Source organism: Homalodisca vitripennis, chromosome 8 (genome assembly GCF_021130785.1).
Source record: "Homalodisca vitripennis isolate AUS2020 chromosome 8, UT_GWSS_2.1, whole genome shotgun sequence".
In the NCBI taxonomy this organism is placed as follows: Eukaryota; Metazoa; Arthropoda; class Insecta; order Hemiptera; family Cicadellidae; genus Homalodisca; species Homalodisca vitripennis.
The window spans coordinates 72,701,265-72,719,922 of record NC_060214.1 but is presented as its reverse complement, the minus strand read 5'-3'; the positions used below and the strand labels follow the sequence as shown (position 1 = coordinate 72,719,922).

The 18,658-nt window shown below is 35.5% G+C and overlaps 1 protein-coding gene across 2 annotated transcripts in view; it reads right to left on the bottom strand.

The window, feature by feature from the left end:
• Window positions 1-404: 404 nt before the first annotated feature.
• Window positions 405-18,658, bottom strand: part of LOC124367699 (putative inorganic phosphate cotransporter) — a 34,356-nt gene continuing 16,102 nt past the window's right edge. The window contains exons 2-6 of one of the 2 annotated variants that reach the window (XM_046824757.1): window positions 9,998-10,221; window positions 6,730-6,879; window positions 4,376-4,508; window positions 2,276-2,517; window positions 405-644 (exon numbers count right to left, since the gene is read on the bottom strand). In XM_046824757.1, coding sequence (XP_046680713.1) covers window positions 447-644; window positions 2,276-2,517; window positions 4,376-4,508; window positions 6,730-6,876 — 720 coding nt within the window. In that variant the 5' untranslated portion in view covers window positions 6,877-6,879; window positions 9,998-10,221 and the 3' untranslated portion in view covers window positions 405-446. Of the gene's footprint in view, window positions 645-2,275; window positions 2,518-4,375; window positions 4,509-6,729; window positions 6,880-8,173; window positions 8,453-9,997; window positions 10,222-18,658 lie in introns of those variants that run through there. The other variant, XM_046824759.1, reaches the window with a different exon arrangement.

The following is an 18,658-nucleotide window of genomic DNA, read 5'->3' as shown; positions in this document are numbered from 1 at the left end:
ATCCGAGAGATTTTCGGATTTTTCTTGTTGGAAAAAGATGATCACCAGATTTGTGGGTCTTTAGGAGCACATCCCGAAGTGAGGAGTTGGCTGAACCTAGGTATGTCAGCATTGTAGTCTTCAGGGCAGCGCCCTATAATTATTTTCCCTTTATAGGTACTATTTTTCTTTTTTTTGTCGTTTTTCAATATTTCTATTGTATTTCTATTATATTTCAACTTTTTCCGTTTATATTGCTGACAATGAACAACATTGAATAGATAAACAACAGTAAATTAATAAAAAAAAATTAAATTAAATATTAATTATTAAATAATTTTCATTTGATGAATGAGTAATGATTTGCCTAACTAGCCCTATTTCTGATATGTTTATAAAGCGGGGATAATTGAAATAAGTAACACTTTTTCAAAGTAAAAATGCGTTTATTACATTAAATGCAACGATTACGACCGGATAACGTTAACTTTGGCGTCTTTGACATTCGTGTCAGTAATACTTAGGTTCTTAATTTCTACTACATCTGTTGTTGGATTGTTCCAAGGTTGTGTGTCTGTGGAGCCGAACACCACGAAGATCAAACTTCCGGTGAAAAATAACGCCGCAGATATGTGGAAAACAATAATCCATTGCTCTCTATCAGTCTGTGGATACAATTAAAAATAGTTTATATTTTATTTTAACAGCATAGGTATCTGCAGTAAACTTGAAAAATAGCGATAAATATAAAAGACTTACATCAGGAAAAGTATGATAAAAGTAATTGTATAATAATAAATAAACTCAAAAACAATATTGCGCTTACGTGTTTCAGTGTTAAATCGTTGTTAAAACCGTACAAAATGTTTTAAATGTTTCAGCACTGGGCGTCGTCAAAAGTTAAAACCACAAACACGAACACAGAATTACAATATTTTTAAAAACATCTCAAACTCGTTTGGCAGGATTACCGGTATATCTCGGCTATGGTTAGGTACGATTCATACCTGGAGAGTGTCATACAAGACGCCTAGTGCTGATATATTTAAAACAATTTTGTACGGCTTTGACAATGGCGTTTTAACCTCAAAATACTAAGCACAATATTTTTGGGTTCTTGACTAAATGTGTGTAAAACCTATTTAAATACTAATTATACTAATTATTGTAACCCAGGGGCTAAAACATGAATCTTGATTAAAATAATAAACTGATGTACTACTACGTAATTTTAACGAAAATCACGTTATTGAAGCAAAACATACATTTCAATATCCGATCTAATATGAAATAGCATGGCACGTTCAAATACTCGTTCCTTGTTAGAATATTAATTCTAATACTAGAACCTTGAATACTGATTGTAACTGGTATGCAAATTGAGCACGGTCAAAGCAATTAAATAGAAAAAGAACAATTGAGGATCTGCAAAAATATTTATACAGGTTGAGGCAGACCACCCGTTCAAGAGTCGAACTTCATTTTAAAACTGATTATTATTTTTCACTGATTATTTTAGAAAAAAGCTTTAAATTAATTGCGCTTGTTGTATACAGGCTGGTCTGAAATGTCTAAGTTATATGGTTTCACAGTTGTTTTACTGTTACCTCGGTAAAAATCCAAATTTTTATCCAAAGTTGCCAAAGAAATGCTCTTTCTAAAAATATGTTACAGTTGTCACTTTTTAGCACATTTCCAGTTTTTAATCGTTCAAATTTAGGATATTTCAAACTCGTAAAACCTAAAAGATTCAAATAGTAAGGTATGACTTTCGTTAGGTACAGCTCTCTTAGAAGTTATTGTTTTTTTTCTTTTTAATTTAAAGGTCTTTCTCTCGGATGATTGAGTAATAACGCCAAAAATACTAATTTCACGCTAGTTTTAGCTTCAACGTTAAATTTTCGTTATTTTTCCGAATTCTTTGGGGTTAAAATATGGGGGTTTTTGTTAAAATCAAGAATATAGCTTTCTCGTTTCAGCTGCTATACATCGCGTACGGGTGGTCTGCGTATGGACTGTAATACAGTTGGTTAGCAATGCAGCCCTAGATTGCAGGCCCTAGGTTGGGTGATTGAAACCCTCACCCAGTTGATCAATACATTTGCAGTTTGATACAACTGGTTGCAATGGTACCGGATCGATAAAATCTCTTATTTTAGCAGTAAACTAATAAATGAAGAGATTGGCTCCACCCACATTGCAATTTATCGATCTGATAGTCACCGACAGAACAGACGTATACGTCCTTAACTGACTATGCACAACACTGAGACAGTTATTATATCAATATTCTGACCTCGTCCGTCACGATGTACCCGGTTACAATGGGAGCAAGGATGGGAGACAGAGTGGACAGGCCATTGACGATCCCCATCAGCAACCCTGCAAAGTTGGGAGCCAGGTCCAGTGAGTTGGCGAAGAACCCAGGATACACACCAGCGTTGAGCGCTCCGGTGATCGTGATCAATATCACAGCTGCGAGCACATTGGTGGAAACGCAAGCGAGTCCCCACAGAGCAGCCGCCTCTCCCCAGTCACCTGGAAGTTATATCATTAGTTCTTTGTTTGAAATGTTTGGTTGGCGATGGAAGGATTGTGAAGGAAAAATCCAATGGCGGGAAGAGTTAGCCCTAACAGGACCTTCTCGAAATCGTGTCCTCTATTCGTCCATCTGGCTGTTCGATATCGCGATAAAAGATCCTAGAGACTTAACACTTAGTATACATCTCTCAGCTCAAGGAAAACCCTATTGATTGTAGAGCCAAAGGGTCCAACGGAGATCTTTGTTCTGTCTGTCTATCCGTACTCTTGTATGTGCGATGACTCTTGATGCAAAGGTCTTAAAGGTCAGAAACTTTTAACATGCATTCCTCTTGATTCAAGGAAGATCTTTATTAATTTTTAGGTCAATAGGTCAAAGCAGCCTTCTTTCTGCTCGTCTCGTTTGTGCAATAACACTCGATAGAGATTTAAATCTTGGCATATCTTCCTACTAATCCAAGGAATAACCATACTGATTTTAAATTCAAAAGGTCAAAATATAGTCCGCACGTCTGTCTGTACGGCTTTGTGATTAAGTGTTAGAGCTTTTAAAATGGGTATATAGTTTCCTCTTGGTTCAAGGACCTCTCTTGATTTAATGATCAAGAAGTCAACTAGAAATCCATTTGTCTGCCTATGCGTAAGTTGTTCTATCCATACGTTTTGTCCAGTCCTTCGAAACTTCGTTATATCGGTTATTAAAAAGTACATTTGCGTCAGGACTTAAATAAATCGTAACATTGTGAGGAAAGATAGTTCACACGGCACGTTCACACTACGTCGAAATGTTAACACAATTCAAACCAAAAATGTTTTGACATTGCTACGGAAAGCCAACAAATATTTATTCACCATTTGTTGAGCATTTACTCAAATATTTCACAGATAACTGAAAGTATGTCTGGATCGCTATTGGACCGTTTTGAATTTTCAAAAAGTTGGTAGTCCGTAATAAAGAAGCCATATTGATCACTGTTTTTTATGTTGTTTATATAACCAAGCACGTCACAGCTCGCCCTTTCAGTCATATGTATAAGCATATGTGTTTTACTGTCAGTTTCGGTTTAACATCTGTTTTTAATAAAAACTTAATTTTAACAATGGGGCAGAGATATTTCAAGAATTTCACTGTCCAACTATTTCTAAACCTTGATGACTCGTCCACAAAAGTCTACGAACTAAGGTTAAAACTATGTATGATTTTATGTTAGGAGGGATGATTTTAACGTGAAACTACCGGTAGGGATGAACCATTTTACTTATCCCCAGGGAGGTCCTCTGGCTGGTTACACTACCTGAACTACACCTACACTGGGTACAGCAAAGACGAGTCATTCAAATCTGGGCAACCAAGTGGATGACCAGAAACGGCATAGTACTAACCGTAAATGTCAAGATATTGGGGTGCAAGGGTAGATCGATAGGCCTAGCCAATTGCGAGAGATGATTGTTGGGGGTCCCTAAGTGTTAAGGGCTGCTGCTAGCCTAGATATAAGGGCGTGCCACTCCCAACATGCTTTGACTTGAGATGCTGGTTCAGAGCTGGCTTCCTATTTTTTTTTTCAAGAAGAACATGACTGAGATTAATATCCAAAATCTTTCCTCATGGATTTTGACAAGATATGGCCTCTACCCCAACCTTAACCATCTAGAATATCCTATCACTCCGAAAGCAGCGCAAAGGACTATATACAATTTAAGGTTCTTTTCTTAAAAGAACAAACAAATTTACTGTGGGATCACAATCAAATTTCAAAGGATCATGCTTAAAATATCTCTCTATTGCTTTATTAATGCCATTAATTTTTAGATTACAATTATTAAACTAACTGTTTAAGTATTAAAACCAACGTACCGATAACGCTCCACATCTTCCTGGAGACACTGAGAGAAAGAAGCCGTCTCTTGATGACGTAGTCTGCGATCCAAGAGAACACGATCATTAATAAGAACTTCATTATGTAGGGAAGAGACGATATTAGTCCATTCTGAAAAATTAGCTATGATCAAACACTTAAAATGAGAAGTCGAAGAAGAATATAATTGGGATTCTAAATACATAGTAAATATTAGAGGCATCAAAGTACATGGCATGCTTTAGTAGAAAAGCCTACACCGAATAAGAATATCAAAGTGTGAAAGATATAACAGTTAAGCTTTTTTAATTGTAATTTTACCATAGGCAATGTCAGTGTAATATAATATAGAGAAAAATCCCTGTTTTTAGAAGCCCTGACTGCAAAACTTCGTATTTCTAGTGATGCAATTATTACAACTTCTTTCTGGGATAAAAATTTATTAAAATAATCCATATTTTAATATAGTAGGGTAACAATTTTTAAAACCAACATTTTCGGAAGCATATTTAGTAATTTGTTCAATAAAGAATATATTATATAAAACTATGTCCCAGAAATACAATACAACAATATTCAGTTAAATGCTTGATTAAATTCAATGACATGTAAAAGTCGGTAAAATGTGTCAGCTCAAAATATTTTTATTGAATACTTACAATCAATTTTATTTACAAGATGCAATATACACATTATTAGATTCTCAGGTCAGTTATTGTGTAAAAGTTTTAAAATGATCTCCATTAGAAAACCAGAGTACAATACGTGTCATGTTAACCTTATATTCTAATTTATGTATAAAAATGCAACATTTTAGTCCTGTAAATGTATTAGCACGCATGCCTTTCGCGTTTTATTAACAAAATACAGGTGTTAACCAAGAAAGTTTAAACTACTATTTACAGGCACTTCTCATCTCCAAATTTGATCTGAAATCTAAAAACGTATAGCCAGTGCAGCAGCTCTTTGAGTTACCCTATGTGAGCGTAAAATGAGGATATATTAAAAACATAATTTGTCTACATAGGCTACACATAGACATCTAGCGCTCATAAAACTAACACCAATGGGGTTTGTAATAATGTTAATAACCAAAAAGACGTTTTATCTTTAACAGCGTACATGGTGTTACAGTAGGAAAACAATATTTTTAAAGTAACTGCAACAGATTTAACTAAATTATAGACAAGAGTGCAAAGCCTTTATTGAGTATCAAATCAGTATGTTCACTTGAAAACAAAACAAAAATCGGTGTTGTCAATTGGCGATGGTAACAAATTACATTTCGGTTACCGAAATTAATTAATTTAAAACGGTAATTTGGTATCAAACGCAGTCAAATACGTCACTATCTACTATTTTTATTAGGATATATAAGTAGATAAACACATACGTACGGATTATAAATAGTAAAGTTAACATTTACAGGCACTCACGTGATCTGAGCTTGAATTTAGTTACTTATTATTTTGAGGGAAGTTTTTCTTTTTTCATCATGAGGCGGCACCGAAGCTCGCACTGATGGCCAGGGACATTTCCGAGCGGTACTTTGACGACCTCAGATCACGTGCCAGATCGTCGAACGTAATTTGAAGTCGGAAGTTGAACGATCTGGCACGTGATATGAGAACGGGAAAACGCCGATCGGAAACGTCCCAGGCCATCAGTGCGAGTGCGAGCTTCGATGGCACCTTCGGCAACTTCTGCTGGATAAAAAGAAAAAAAAACAGCCCTCTTAATACTACATAAATTCAAGCTGAGGTCACGTGACCGCTCGTAAAGGTTTACGTTAACTTTGGTACTACTATTAACATATTTACGATAACCTAATCTAACAGGATTTCAGACATCTGCCATCGTTATGGATTGTAAAAGATAGAACACAACGTTTCGAGGATTGGAATCTATCATCTTCGTCAGGTTAATATCCCTGTAGCCGGTGGTAATGTGATGTGCGATTGTCATCATCGTACTTGTGATTTGTGCACGGGACTAGCATCCTGTGTAGTGACAACGCCTGGACTAGACTCCAAGCAGCTCCTTTACTTCTTTCTTTTCGTTATTTTTGTATGTATTAAAACCTCCCTCACCTGACGAAGAGGATAGATTCCAATCCTCGAAACGTTGTGTTATCCTTTTATAACCTATGACGATGGCAAATTTCCTAAATCCTGTTATCCTTTCAAACCTTCCATCGCCAATAACAAACTTTAAACAAAGAATCTAATCTAAACCTACTCATATAGCCTAATAAAAAATAGTAGATAGGAACAGAGTGGCCTCCGCATAATGCCAAAGTACCATTTAAACTTTGCCGAAGGAATTACAATTGCATCGTGAGCTTGGAACTAACTTGTTTGATGTCAAATCCGAAAACATGGCTGAGATAGCTCGGCACCTCTATGAGCAGCATTGAATATCCCCATTCATGACACAAGGACGCTATGAGCAAGGCCCACATAGGACCGGAAGTCAAGATCTGCCTCCAAGGAGTTGGCATTGTCTGTAACCAAATTGTCATTTCAGTTTAACCATCCTTCTGCAATGTCTCATGCACACATCCTGTACGCAGGAGTTTTATTGATAGTTTTAGTTTAACAGATAGTTCTCTCCTTCAAAAACAAAGTAGCGTCTCGACACGCTCGGAACCAAAAACTTAGTTGATAGTCAGAACTCGTCCAGGTAATATCATTCTAGGAAATCTTCGTATACTTATATTCTGATGCAAGCATACGTTTTTCTTACCTCGTAATATCCTTACGTAGCCTACTACACAACGCAAATTATGTACATTCCAGATGATTGGAGCAGAGACGTACACAGCTGTGGCTGGGCCCTCGGACAAAATGTTCGCACGGGCTTCCATAACTAATTATAACATTATTTTTTCAGATCAATATAAACAAACAAATCTTCATATTTTGGATACACCTCATTTACTGTATGTTATAGTCACAGCTGGCTGTTTTATTATTATTTTTTTTATAATACAATTAATGACCCCATAAATGTTCTTGTGAGCTTTATTTACTTATTATAACTACATTACCTTCGGAACTGCTGTATTTCAAAAGGTTTCTTTGTTAATACGAGTATAATAGTGTGTAAATGTAAGGGGTTTTCACGATTTCAACTTGCTCCTGTAAACTGTCGCGTCGTGGCGTTATTAAAAGTATTGTACTAGCCTACTAAATCATCTGAAAAAGTTTTTGTTGTTCGTTCAGGAACCCCCTATATAACACACTGTAATGTAAATAATCAGAAGATAAAACACATTAAAGCCAAAACTAAACAGATCTGAAAAAGTATCGTGTAGTTAATGAATGAAAAAAATCACACCGGTATTCTAAAAAATAAATTTGATAACATAATAACAACAAAATTAAAATAATCTAATTAAAAATAACCCCAATTATGATTTGTAATCTATTAGGGAAATTCCCAAATTTGTATACACAGACAGTTAATCTTTTTCACATTTATGGGCATCATGTTTATGTAGACAGTTGTAACTTATTAAAATGAGAATACTGAAAAACTGACATGAATTTTAAAATATTCATACTGCATACTTATTTATTGTGTAAAACCACAAAAATCACCACTCAAACTTATTGTGTAACGTAATCCTAATTAGAGAGATATAAATTGAGCTTATAAAATGTACTTACATTTACACTACGTTACCTCAAAAAAACAAAACTCTAATATACCCAGGCTTAGATTTATTAAACTGTTAAATGTAGCTTGCAGCAGTCCATATTGTTCTTGCTTACTATATATGCAATCTTGCTTACTATATACTTTTCTGATGTCAGATCACATTAGACGATCTGGCACGTGATCTGAGATCCGCAAAGTTCCGATCGGAAATGCCCCTGGCCATAAGTGCAGACTTCGAGGGTGACCTCCACCCAAAACTTCTGGTGAAAAAAGAAAATCATCTCTCAAAATAGTGCCCAAATTCAAGTGCAGATCACGTGAGCGTTCGTAATGGATATATTTAACCTTGGTACTACTAGAGACATATTAATGATAACCTAATCTAAACCTTCTTATATCGTGTAATAACAAGTAGTATACATAGGGACAGATAGACGTCCGTATAATACCGAAGTACCATTTCAAGTAAATAAATGTTACAATAAAATAATCAAAAGTTCTCATAAATTTTATATGTTACAAATGTAGCGTTGCTGTATTGAATGATCCCGATAATTCTTAAAATTTAACGTGGAAGTGGTGTCTTCGAATTGGGTTACAGCGTTGGTGGTGGGATAGGGCCCTGTATGGGCCCCCCATAGTGCCGGGCCCCGGCAAAAGTATCTGAGAAAACCGGGTGACCATGGTACTGGACTTTGGATATATATATTTACATTAATCAAATTTGTATAAATACCAATAGCCTAATTTAATTTTTCAATAAACATTGAATCACCGCCGGGACTCGAACCCGGATCTCTCACTTGCCGGGTGAATGTGCTACCATTACACCACAGAGCCCTTACTTTTTACGATTCAATTATTTTGTATTTGGCCGTACCTGTTACATATGCGTTTAAATAACCAAACTAACATAAAAAGTTAAGTTAAAAAAGTTCATTGCCTGCTACATAAACGTCGTACCATATAATAACTGTTGTTACTTAAACTTTAGTTTTGTGTGTTAAAAATTGTGTTATATAGTTGTGTTGAATTATCTGTTGTCTTATTTAGAAAGTTTACTGACTGCATAATTTTTATATATTTTTGTTGAATTTTGTTAAATCATTTTGTACTCTTTAAATGTAGATAACTTAGAAATCCTATAAAAACGACTGCTAGGATTGAATTCGTTATATAACTGCCTGATACCCTGTTATAGATTATTTAGTTTTAATATATTTTGTAGTTAGCAATCGATTATCCGTATAACAACATTTGTTGTGGACCTGAATTTTACATTTTTTTAAAGTGAGCAGTCTGTAAAGAAAAGTATAATTAACATCAATTGTGTACATTACCAACTGCCCTCCCGCACGCTTTGTTAGGTGCATTGGGAGGATTATACCTGTAAAATGATTGTATTGTGTTTTCTGAATAAAGAGTTTTTGAACCAGAACTTGAACTTAATATATGATCGAAATCCAAATACCTGTCAAACGACTTGTATTTACGTTAATCTGATTTGTATAAATGGCAATTAATAGCTTAATTTAATTTTTCCATAAACATTGAATCACAGAAAGTAATTGCTCCGCCGGGAAGTGAGAGATCCGGGTTCGAGTACCGGCGGAGCAATTACTTTTAGTGATTCAATGTTTATTGAAAAATCACACACACACACACACACACACACACACACACACACACACACACACACACACACACACACACACACACACACACACACACACACACACACACACACACACACACACACACACACACACACACACACACTTTGAAATAACGGTGATTGGGAGAACAATCCACATCCAAAGGTTTTTTGTACGAGAGTGATGTTTTTGTTGTTTTGCTTCTTTCATTAAACAATACATTCACTATCAATCCCACAAATGTTTGCGTTAAACCCTCACAAGGAACACTGAACCTCACCCCGTAGATACTCATATACATACATTGCTCTCCGAAGAGGTTTCTACCAGGGAAGAGTTGATATACTCCCGCTCTCTGTCGCTGATGGAAGGGTGGGAGTCCGGAGAGTCGGCGCCTACAAACAGCCAGACCACAGACCACAATACACCGCACAGTCCGGTACAGTAGAAGATACTGGGCCAGCCCCACGGACTGGCGGCTAGATACCCGGCTATGGGAAGGATGAGTACTGTCCCGAACTGGGTACCTTGAAAAACATACTAAAGTAAATAGACAATCATAATTTTAATTCAACATTGTACTGTACTGTGTACTTAATTAAGTATCTCATATGTTTCTACTAGCTGTCATCCACGGCTTCACACGCAATTTTCAAAATCGAAATCCCTACACCACTTAGCAAATGCACTATGATGTAATATGATGGAGCCATATGAAAATTTTCAAACGTGAGTAGCCTACACATACATCAGGTACATACTTAAAAGTACAGAGTTTAACCCGACTCTCATATCATTTTTTGCACGTCCAATTTAATTACACGAGTATTTCCAACGCCACAGCTGATTCTGCTTTGTTTCCCCAAAAAAAATCACAAATACATAGGTCTCGGAAACCTACTTCGGTCAAAAAGCGTTTACTTATATCCACGTCAAATACCGGTCTAGGGTATTTCCAGTGCCATAGTAAAGTTTACCCTTTTGTCCCGACGAAAAAAAAATATACGTAGCTCTGAAAAGCCTTACGTCGGTTAAAAGGTAACTACTTCCAACCGTATAATATCACTTACGGTGGCACAGTTGAGTTTGCCTTATTGCCCCGATCGAAAAACAACATACTTCGGTCAAAAAGACAGCCAACTGATAGACTTTAATGTTGCTCAGCCGTGTTCCATTGTTGGATATGCACCACCATAGATCTCCTTGTCTATGTAGAAATGAAGTTTCATGCAAAATTTAAAGTCTACATATATGATCTTCCTCGATATCATCACACATGATATATTCATTTTTGTTCACTGGGTTAGGTTTTATAGCAGTTCCAAAGCAGTTTATAGCAGTTTTATAATAAAAGTTCCAGGGACGTAGGGGGGGGACAAGGGGGGGGTACTACAATGCAAGAGTGCGCTGAAATACAATATTGTTACCAAATTTTGAAATTAACTTTCCAATGCATTATATTTTTACTGTATACATAAGTTGCATGTGTTAACATATTACATGCTAAAATCCCATGTGATTGAACTCAACTTGTTTACAAATTTATTTATTCAGCTATTTTCTCGTTGCCACCATGGTTACTCATGAGACTATGTAAAAATATTAGTTAACGCTTAGCCAGATCCCATGAACTGTTACTTATCAGTACTAAACTCAGTGTTGCGTGTATAGAAATGAAGCTTCATACAACATTTCACAGTCTATAGATAATTTCGTTTTCGAGATATCGTGGGATTAGACAGACAGACAAATTTTGACTAGTCTTTCGAGTGATAACTTCACTAGCGCTCAACCGATTAATCGTTTAACTGTAATATAACATTTTATAACATGTGTTCCAGGTATTTCCTGTTATTTTACCCAACTGGTTACTAATATGTACTGAATAATAATTTATAACAGCTTAATGACAAATATTTAAATGTTAATCTAAAATGATATGTTTATCGAGGGTCCTTCTAACCCAGCAGGGATCACTTCTGGCTGGTTTATACCTTTCCGTTAAACCCACCACTGGGCACAGCAAACACCGATGTGTCACTTAAATCTGGGCAACCTTATGGATGTGCAGGAGCGGCACATCACTAACCGCAAATGTCCAGATTCTGGGGTTCATGGGCAATTCGATAGGTCTAGTCTACTGTGAGAGATGACTGTTGGAGTTGGTGGTGTTTGTTCCTTAACCTCAGAGGTTCTTGCTAGCCTCAACAAGGTATGTCACACCCCCTGCCTGCTTTGACTGGAGAGGCTGGTTCAGAGCTGGCCTCCAATTCTTCCGGGGAGACATGACTGAGATGTAGTGCCCTAAGTCTTCCTCTTGGATCTCGATAGGAGGTGGCCCCTACTCCCTAACCTTACCCCATCCTGAATATCCTGTCACTCTCCGGAAGCAGCGCAAAGGTTCTTACAGGACTAAGTGCAATTTATAAGCTTCTTGTCCTAAGAAGAACAAAAAAAGGTTCCTTCTATAAACCTGACGTGTTTTTTCTTTCCCTGAGGCAGTGTGACTTTGTTGTGCTGACACAGACGTAATTCAAGTTTCAAAAACAAAATCGTGACGTAGAGAACCAGAGGGTTCTATCTGAGTATTTGAAAAATGTTCAGGAGACTATTTTTAATGTTGCATCCTCTTTCTACCCCCATACAAATTAAAATATATCTAGTTATATAACTGGATGGAATAGGAATATGAACTCATACTTAGCACAAATATAATTTATTTATACAAAAATTACAAAACAGTTTGTATATATTTGTGTTCTTAAAAATGTTTACACTTAGATAGAACCTTATGGCTTTGTATAATATTTTTCTTTTGAGTTCTCTATAGTTCTATTTAAAAAACGCATTGTAGTATTTCAACATCGACAGAAGGCATCCACTTGTACATGCTTTTTAAGTCAATAACCTTATCAGTTGACACAGAAGGCCTGGGTTTTGTTACCATTGGGTGCGGAAACCCGTGGGATGACACATTTTCCTGTTGGTTTCTTTTTGAGGATTGCGGCGTGATTCCATTCATTTTCACCATGGCCTCAACTTAGAAAAGACATGAAATAAGTTATTTTTATAAAATTTTAGCTGAGTTACTTTAGTGTATGGAAACAGTTTTTGTAATCCATGCTTTTGGCCACTGTTTGAAAATAAGTCGTTTTTCATCGTCTGTACGACATGATATGGATTTCTTTTGTTTGCTGACAGAAAAACTCTCAGTAGAGATAGGGGTGACCAAACCTCGGATAAAGCCAAAACCTTTTCTATATTTGAGTGTATATTGTCTACCTCCTGAATGCAGTAGCCAGGTGTAGAATATTTCAAAATTATGGACTGAATTCTGTTGTTATCTTGAAGGAAAAATGCTACAGCAGAAGGAATTAATGAGTTTTCGGTTTTGTGGCACACAACTATCACTCCAACAGATAATGTCTTTTGCTCCTGGATAAAGAGGACTTATTTTCTGCAAAAGTTTAACCACTGCGCTAGCGATATCATTTCCCACACGACCACACAAACCCTCATGCCATATTGCACAAAACCCATGCTTATTAGTACCATCTGACGCATGGTGGCCTGTTAGATTGTAAGTATTAAGCTTACGTTTATAGAAAAAACAGCTATCATTGGCTCGAGGCAAAGAGATGACGTTTTGAAGGTCAAATCAAATTGCTAAGGTTTTTCTCTCTTTGTCTAACTTTTCCCATGATGTCTTTTTTTCAACAATGTGCGTTTCATACATTTTGTTAAGCTCTGTCGTCAATCTGTTTTTCTTTTTTCGCCATTGAAAATTCTTTGCACAGATCACACCTGTCAGATTTTGGAGCGAGAAAGTCTATTTTTGTACTCGTAATTAAAATTCATTCTATACATAGATTCCTTTAACACCAAGCTGTTCTCTTCGCAATTTTGCACATAGAGTTGGAACAATTTAGATAAATTAAGAGTAACCACATAAATATTCCTTTTTAGTTGATGCCCTGCAGTAGTGTGACTCAACACGAGGGGAAAAGATTCTAAATATGTTTTCTAATCACATCTTTGTCAGACTGTTTTGATTCTGTCCTTAGTTTTTTTTACCTCTTTCATCATGTTATGGTGTGTTTAACATTTTGTCTTTCTTGAAATACACATTGCAGACTGTCTTTTGGCTTATACCCAAAGTAAAAAAAAAACTTTTGCACACTCTTGTCTTTTCATTATTTACAAAAAAAAACTAAATGCATTCTTTTTCCTTGTTGAATTTGTAGCTATGTTTTGAGTGGAACTACATTGGGAGTTTTGTGTTAAGAAAGTGTTTTTTCTCTCATTCTCATCAAGGGTGTAGTAACTTATCATTATAAAATCCCTATCATCCTTTGATATTTTAGAAAAACATTTGTATTTGCATCTGCAGTCCTTATGCTCAATTGTTTTTACTTGGAATTGTTTTATCCGTAGTGCTTATGTATTCCTCTCCACGTTGGCGTTTGATTTTACGAATATTCTTCTTCCAATTTTCAGGATTCCTCTTCCTTTTTCTGGTCAACTTTCTTCTTTTCATGGGGGTTAGCTCTTCGGAACTCATTTTCTGATTATGACCCAAGCAAATATTCAGACCCACTACTGTCTTCTGAATCATATTCAGTTTCTGAATACTCCATTTCACTTTATAGTGCACTAAATAACTGTAATAGATCACTTATGAGTCAAATAATATGAAACAACCTCAAAATACCTTGCTGTGTGAATATAGCAACAGTAACCACAACATGTTTGTTGCTATATTTAGTTGCTATGTTGCTATGTTTGTTGCTATGTTTTGTTGCTATATTTGTTGCTATGTTGCTAAAGTTTGTTGCTATCCAGCTGCTGTCCAACTAAGTAAGCATCAGATAGAACCATATGGTTCTCAGTGCTGCCAGCTTTTTTTCCACATAGAACTAAATTGCCCTACTGATAATTTCCAAGATATACATGATTTGTAATAAAATGCACTGCTAACTGTTAGATAATGTGCAATAACATGCAATGTGCTGATAAAATAAAAAATTCAAAAAAACCCAGATAGAACCCTCTGGTTCTCATGTCACGAAATAAAGCCACTACACCAGTTTTAATTTGCTGAAAAATAATCTTTCCAAATAATTACCTAATTAAATGAAGTAATAGACTATGTTAAACGATTAAATGTTAGTGGATAATGATAAGGAGTCCCCTTCTTAAGAATTAAAAACTGTTGCAACGAACGTTCGTTTAATAGTATTTTAACGACATCTATAAAAATCTCTTGTACGAATAGCATAATGGTTATCTGACATTGGCCATATAGTCTCGATTTGTTTTTACCTAAATAAAATTAACGCCATTGAAAAATTATTGCAATTCGAGTTTAAAGTGTATTGCAATATATGCATAAGTATTGTTTGGCATTGTTACATTTAAGTCAGTATTTAACCCAAGTCTCCAATTGTTTTTATCTACAATTAGTTTGTCACGAATTTTTAAATCGTCATTTCACATAGTTTACCATTTATAAAAACTCTTAAACGCTGTATTGTCCATTTTCAGTTTAAAACATTACATAAACATAGCCGTTACCAAAATGTTTACTTCTTTGCTCATTTTTCTTTAAAACCCTTTTTGGATTACTTTAGTCAGGGTAAAACGCAAGGCCGTAGACAGCGGGGTGGAGTGGGGTTTAGATGTTCAAAACAACCACGGATAATAATTTTGATGTTAAAATGGGGTTTTATAATGCAAAGGTATCAGTGCTAACAAACCTACCCCCCCCTCCAACAAATGTTTTATGGCTACTGCCCTGGGTAAAATGACTGATGTGTTAAATTTGGCTGTTCGTATTTGGCAGCGTAATACATACTGTAATGAAACTAAGAAAACCTTTTTACAAACTAAGGCTTTAATCAACGAAATTCAACTAGATAACCTTAAAAATTCAATCAGAATGTATAAACAATTACTTAATATCTTCTTTAAAAATAACAGATGATCTAGTCATGTTTACATGGAGTAAATTATATAACATTCTCCCCCACTGAATTTACTAGGTTGTTATATAATTTACTCCATATAAACATAACTAGATCATATGTTAATTTAAAGAAGATATTAAGTAATTGTTATACATTCTGATTGAATTTATACATTGAATATTTAAGGTTATCTAGTTGAATTTTGTTGATTAAAGCCTTAGTTTGTAAAAAGGTTTTCTTAGTTTCATTACAATTTAATCAAAATTTTTGCTATACTAACTTCAATACTCTGTAATGGAAAAACTACTGAAACCTGAGAAATTTGCATGCAGCCCTGAAACAACAAATGCTTCTAAACAATGGAAACATTGGTTTCAAACGTTCAATACATTCATAGAAAATGCTGAAGTTAAAGAAGATAAGAAACTTGGAGTACTAGTGAACTTTCTAACCTATGAAAACTATGAATTTATCAGTGAGTGTAAAGATTACAACAATGCTATACAAAACTTTAGAAACATTATTCATACCTAAGAAAAATGTACTTTTTGCTAGACACTTGCTTTGCTAATCATAAACAACAAGAAGGAGAATCAATAAATCACTATTTGCAAACGCTTAAATCTCTTAGTAAGGAGTTGTGATTTCGTAAATGTCGATGCTAAAACCTATAGTGATGAGTCTATCAGAGATGCCTTTATTAGTGGTTTAAATTCTTCTCGAATCAGACAACGTATTATGGAAACATAACGTTTTAACCTTGGAAAAAGTTGAAAAGAAATAAGCTCGTTCCTTAGAGTCAGCTCAGAAAAATGCGGACCGCTTATTCCATGACTTCAAGGTGTACCTCAATCATATTGTCACTACGTTGATACGAGTAGTAATTTAAAGATTCCTTCAGACAAACTAAAAACTCAGGAAGACAATTCTACTGCTGCTGCTGTATCAGCACACAGACTCCGACAGAAATGTTATTTTTGTGGAAGAGCAAGACATATTTTCAAGAGATGACTGCCCTGCAAAAGATGCTATTTGTAAAGGTTTGCTCGAAAAACTGGTCATTTTCTCAGAGTTTGTTTTATCTAAGAATCTTAAAAATGGTAAGATAAATTCAGCCTCTTTAACAACATGTCCCATAATAACTTCAGCAGTAACACCCAAAGTATTATCTAAAGCAATTGTATCCGGAAATGTAAACGGAATTTCTGCTAAGTTTTTAGTTGATACTGGAAGTTCTGATAGTTTTATTGATAGTAGTTTTGTAAAGGCTAACAACCTTAAAAACATTTCCAGAAGTCAAACAGGTGTCGATGGCATCTACGTCACTCGTTTCACCAATTAAAGGGTATGTTAGGGTAGATCTGTATGTACAAGACAATGCTTACAAAACAAATCAAAATGCTTGTAATTGAAAGGTTATGTATGATGTACTGATAGGACATGATATCATGAAACTACATACAAATGTTACTGTAGACTTTGGGGGACCAAGATCATCTTTCTCTGTTTGTAACGTTTGCCTGTGCTAATGTGGAACCACCATCATTATTTCAGCACATGACTAAAGATTGTCGACCTGTTGTGACTAAGACAAGGCGGTTTTTTTGGGGAAGATGAAAAATTTATATGTGAAATACAGTCTCTTCTGAAAGATGGTGTTATCGAGGAAAGTGTTTCTCTATGGCGAGCTCAAGTGCTCATTACCAAAAATGAAAAACCACAAGAAACGACTTGTAATAGATTATTCTCAGACAGTAAATAAATTTACATTATTGGATGCTTATCCTTTGCCCGATATCGAATCACTTGTGTTAAAAAATTGCTAAATTTTGATACTTTCAGTTCATTGGATTTGTCTAGTGCTTATCATCAGATACCAATTCCAGAGCATGAAAAACAACTTACCGCTTTTTGAAGCTAATGGGTAATTGTATCAGTTCAAACGCATTCCTTTTGGAGTAACCAACGGCGTGTCCGCTTTCCAAAGGACTATAAATAAGATTATTTCAGAAGAAGGACTCGAAGGTACTTTCGCATATATTGATGATGTTACAATAGGAGGAATGGGTAAGACAAGATCATGATAAAAAATTTAGAAAAGTTTATGGCTGTGGCTAAGAAATACAATCTAACATTGAACCTGAAGAAATGTAAATTTGTTCAAGATACTATATTATCCTTGGTTATCAAATCAAAAATAGAACTATACGTCCCGACCCAGAGAGATTACAACCACTTTTGGACATGCCTCTGCCTCATGATGCATGCTGCTTCTCTTAAACGAACACTTGGATTGTTATCATACTACTCCAAAATGGATACCAAGGTTTTCTGACAAAATTAGAAGTTTGGTAAGCTGTAAGAATTTTCCTATTGAACCAACCTCCATTGCCGCTAGTGATTTTCAAAACATTAAGAAGGTTATAGAAAGATCATTTCTTGTGACTGTTGAACCGGAAAATCAATTGATAGTCGAAACTGATGCTTTCAGGAGTTGCAATAGCTGCTACACTAAGCCAAAATGGACGTCCTGTTGCCTTCTTTTCTAGGACTTTGTCTGGAAGTGAAAAAACAACACTCAACAGTAGAAAGAGAAGCACAGGCCATCGTAGAATCTATTAAGAAATGGAGACATTTTTTGTTAGGGAGACAATTTATTCTCTTAACTGATCAAAAAGCTTTGTCATTTATTTTTGACCAAAAACATTCTAGCAGAATTAAAAACGACAAAATCATGCGCTGGCGACTAGAGCTTTCTCCTTTCTCGTACGACATTCAATATCGACCTGGTAAAGAAAACGTTTCTGCAGACGCACTCTCTCGGATCTGTAATTGCATCTACGACTGATAACAAACTTTTTGAAATGCACCAGGCTCTTTGTCATCCAGGAATAACGCGTTTCTATCACTGGGTACGCAGCAAGAATTTGCCATATTCTTTGAATGAGATCAAATCAATGACTTTATCTTGTCCTATTTGTTCAGAGGTCAAACCTAG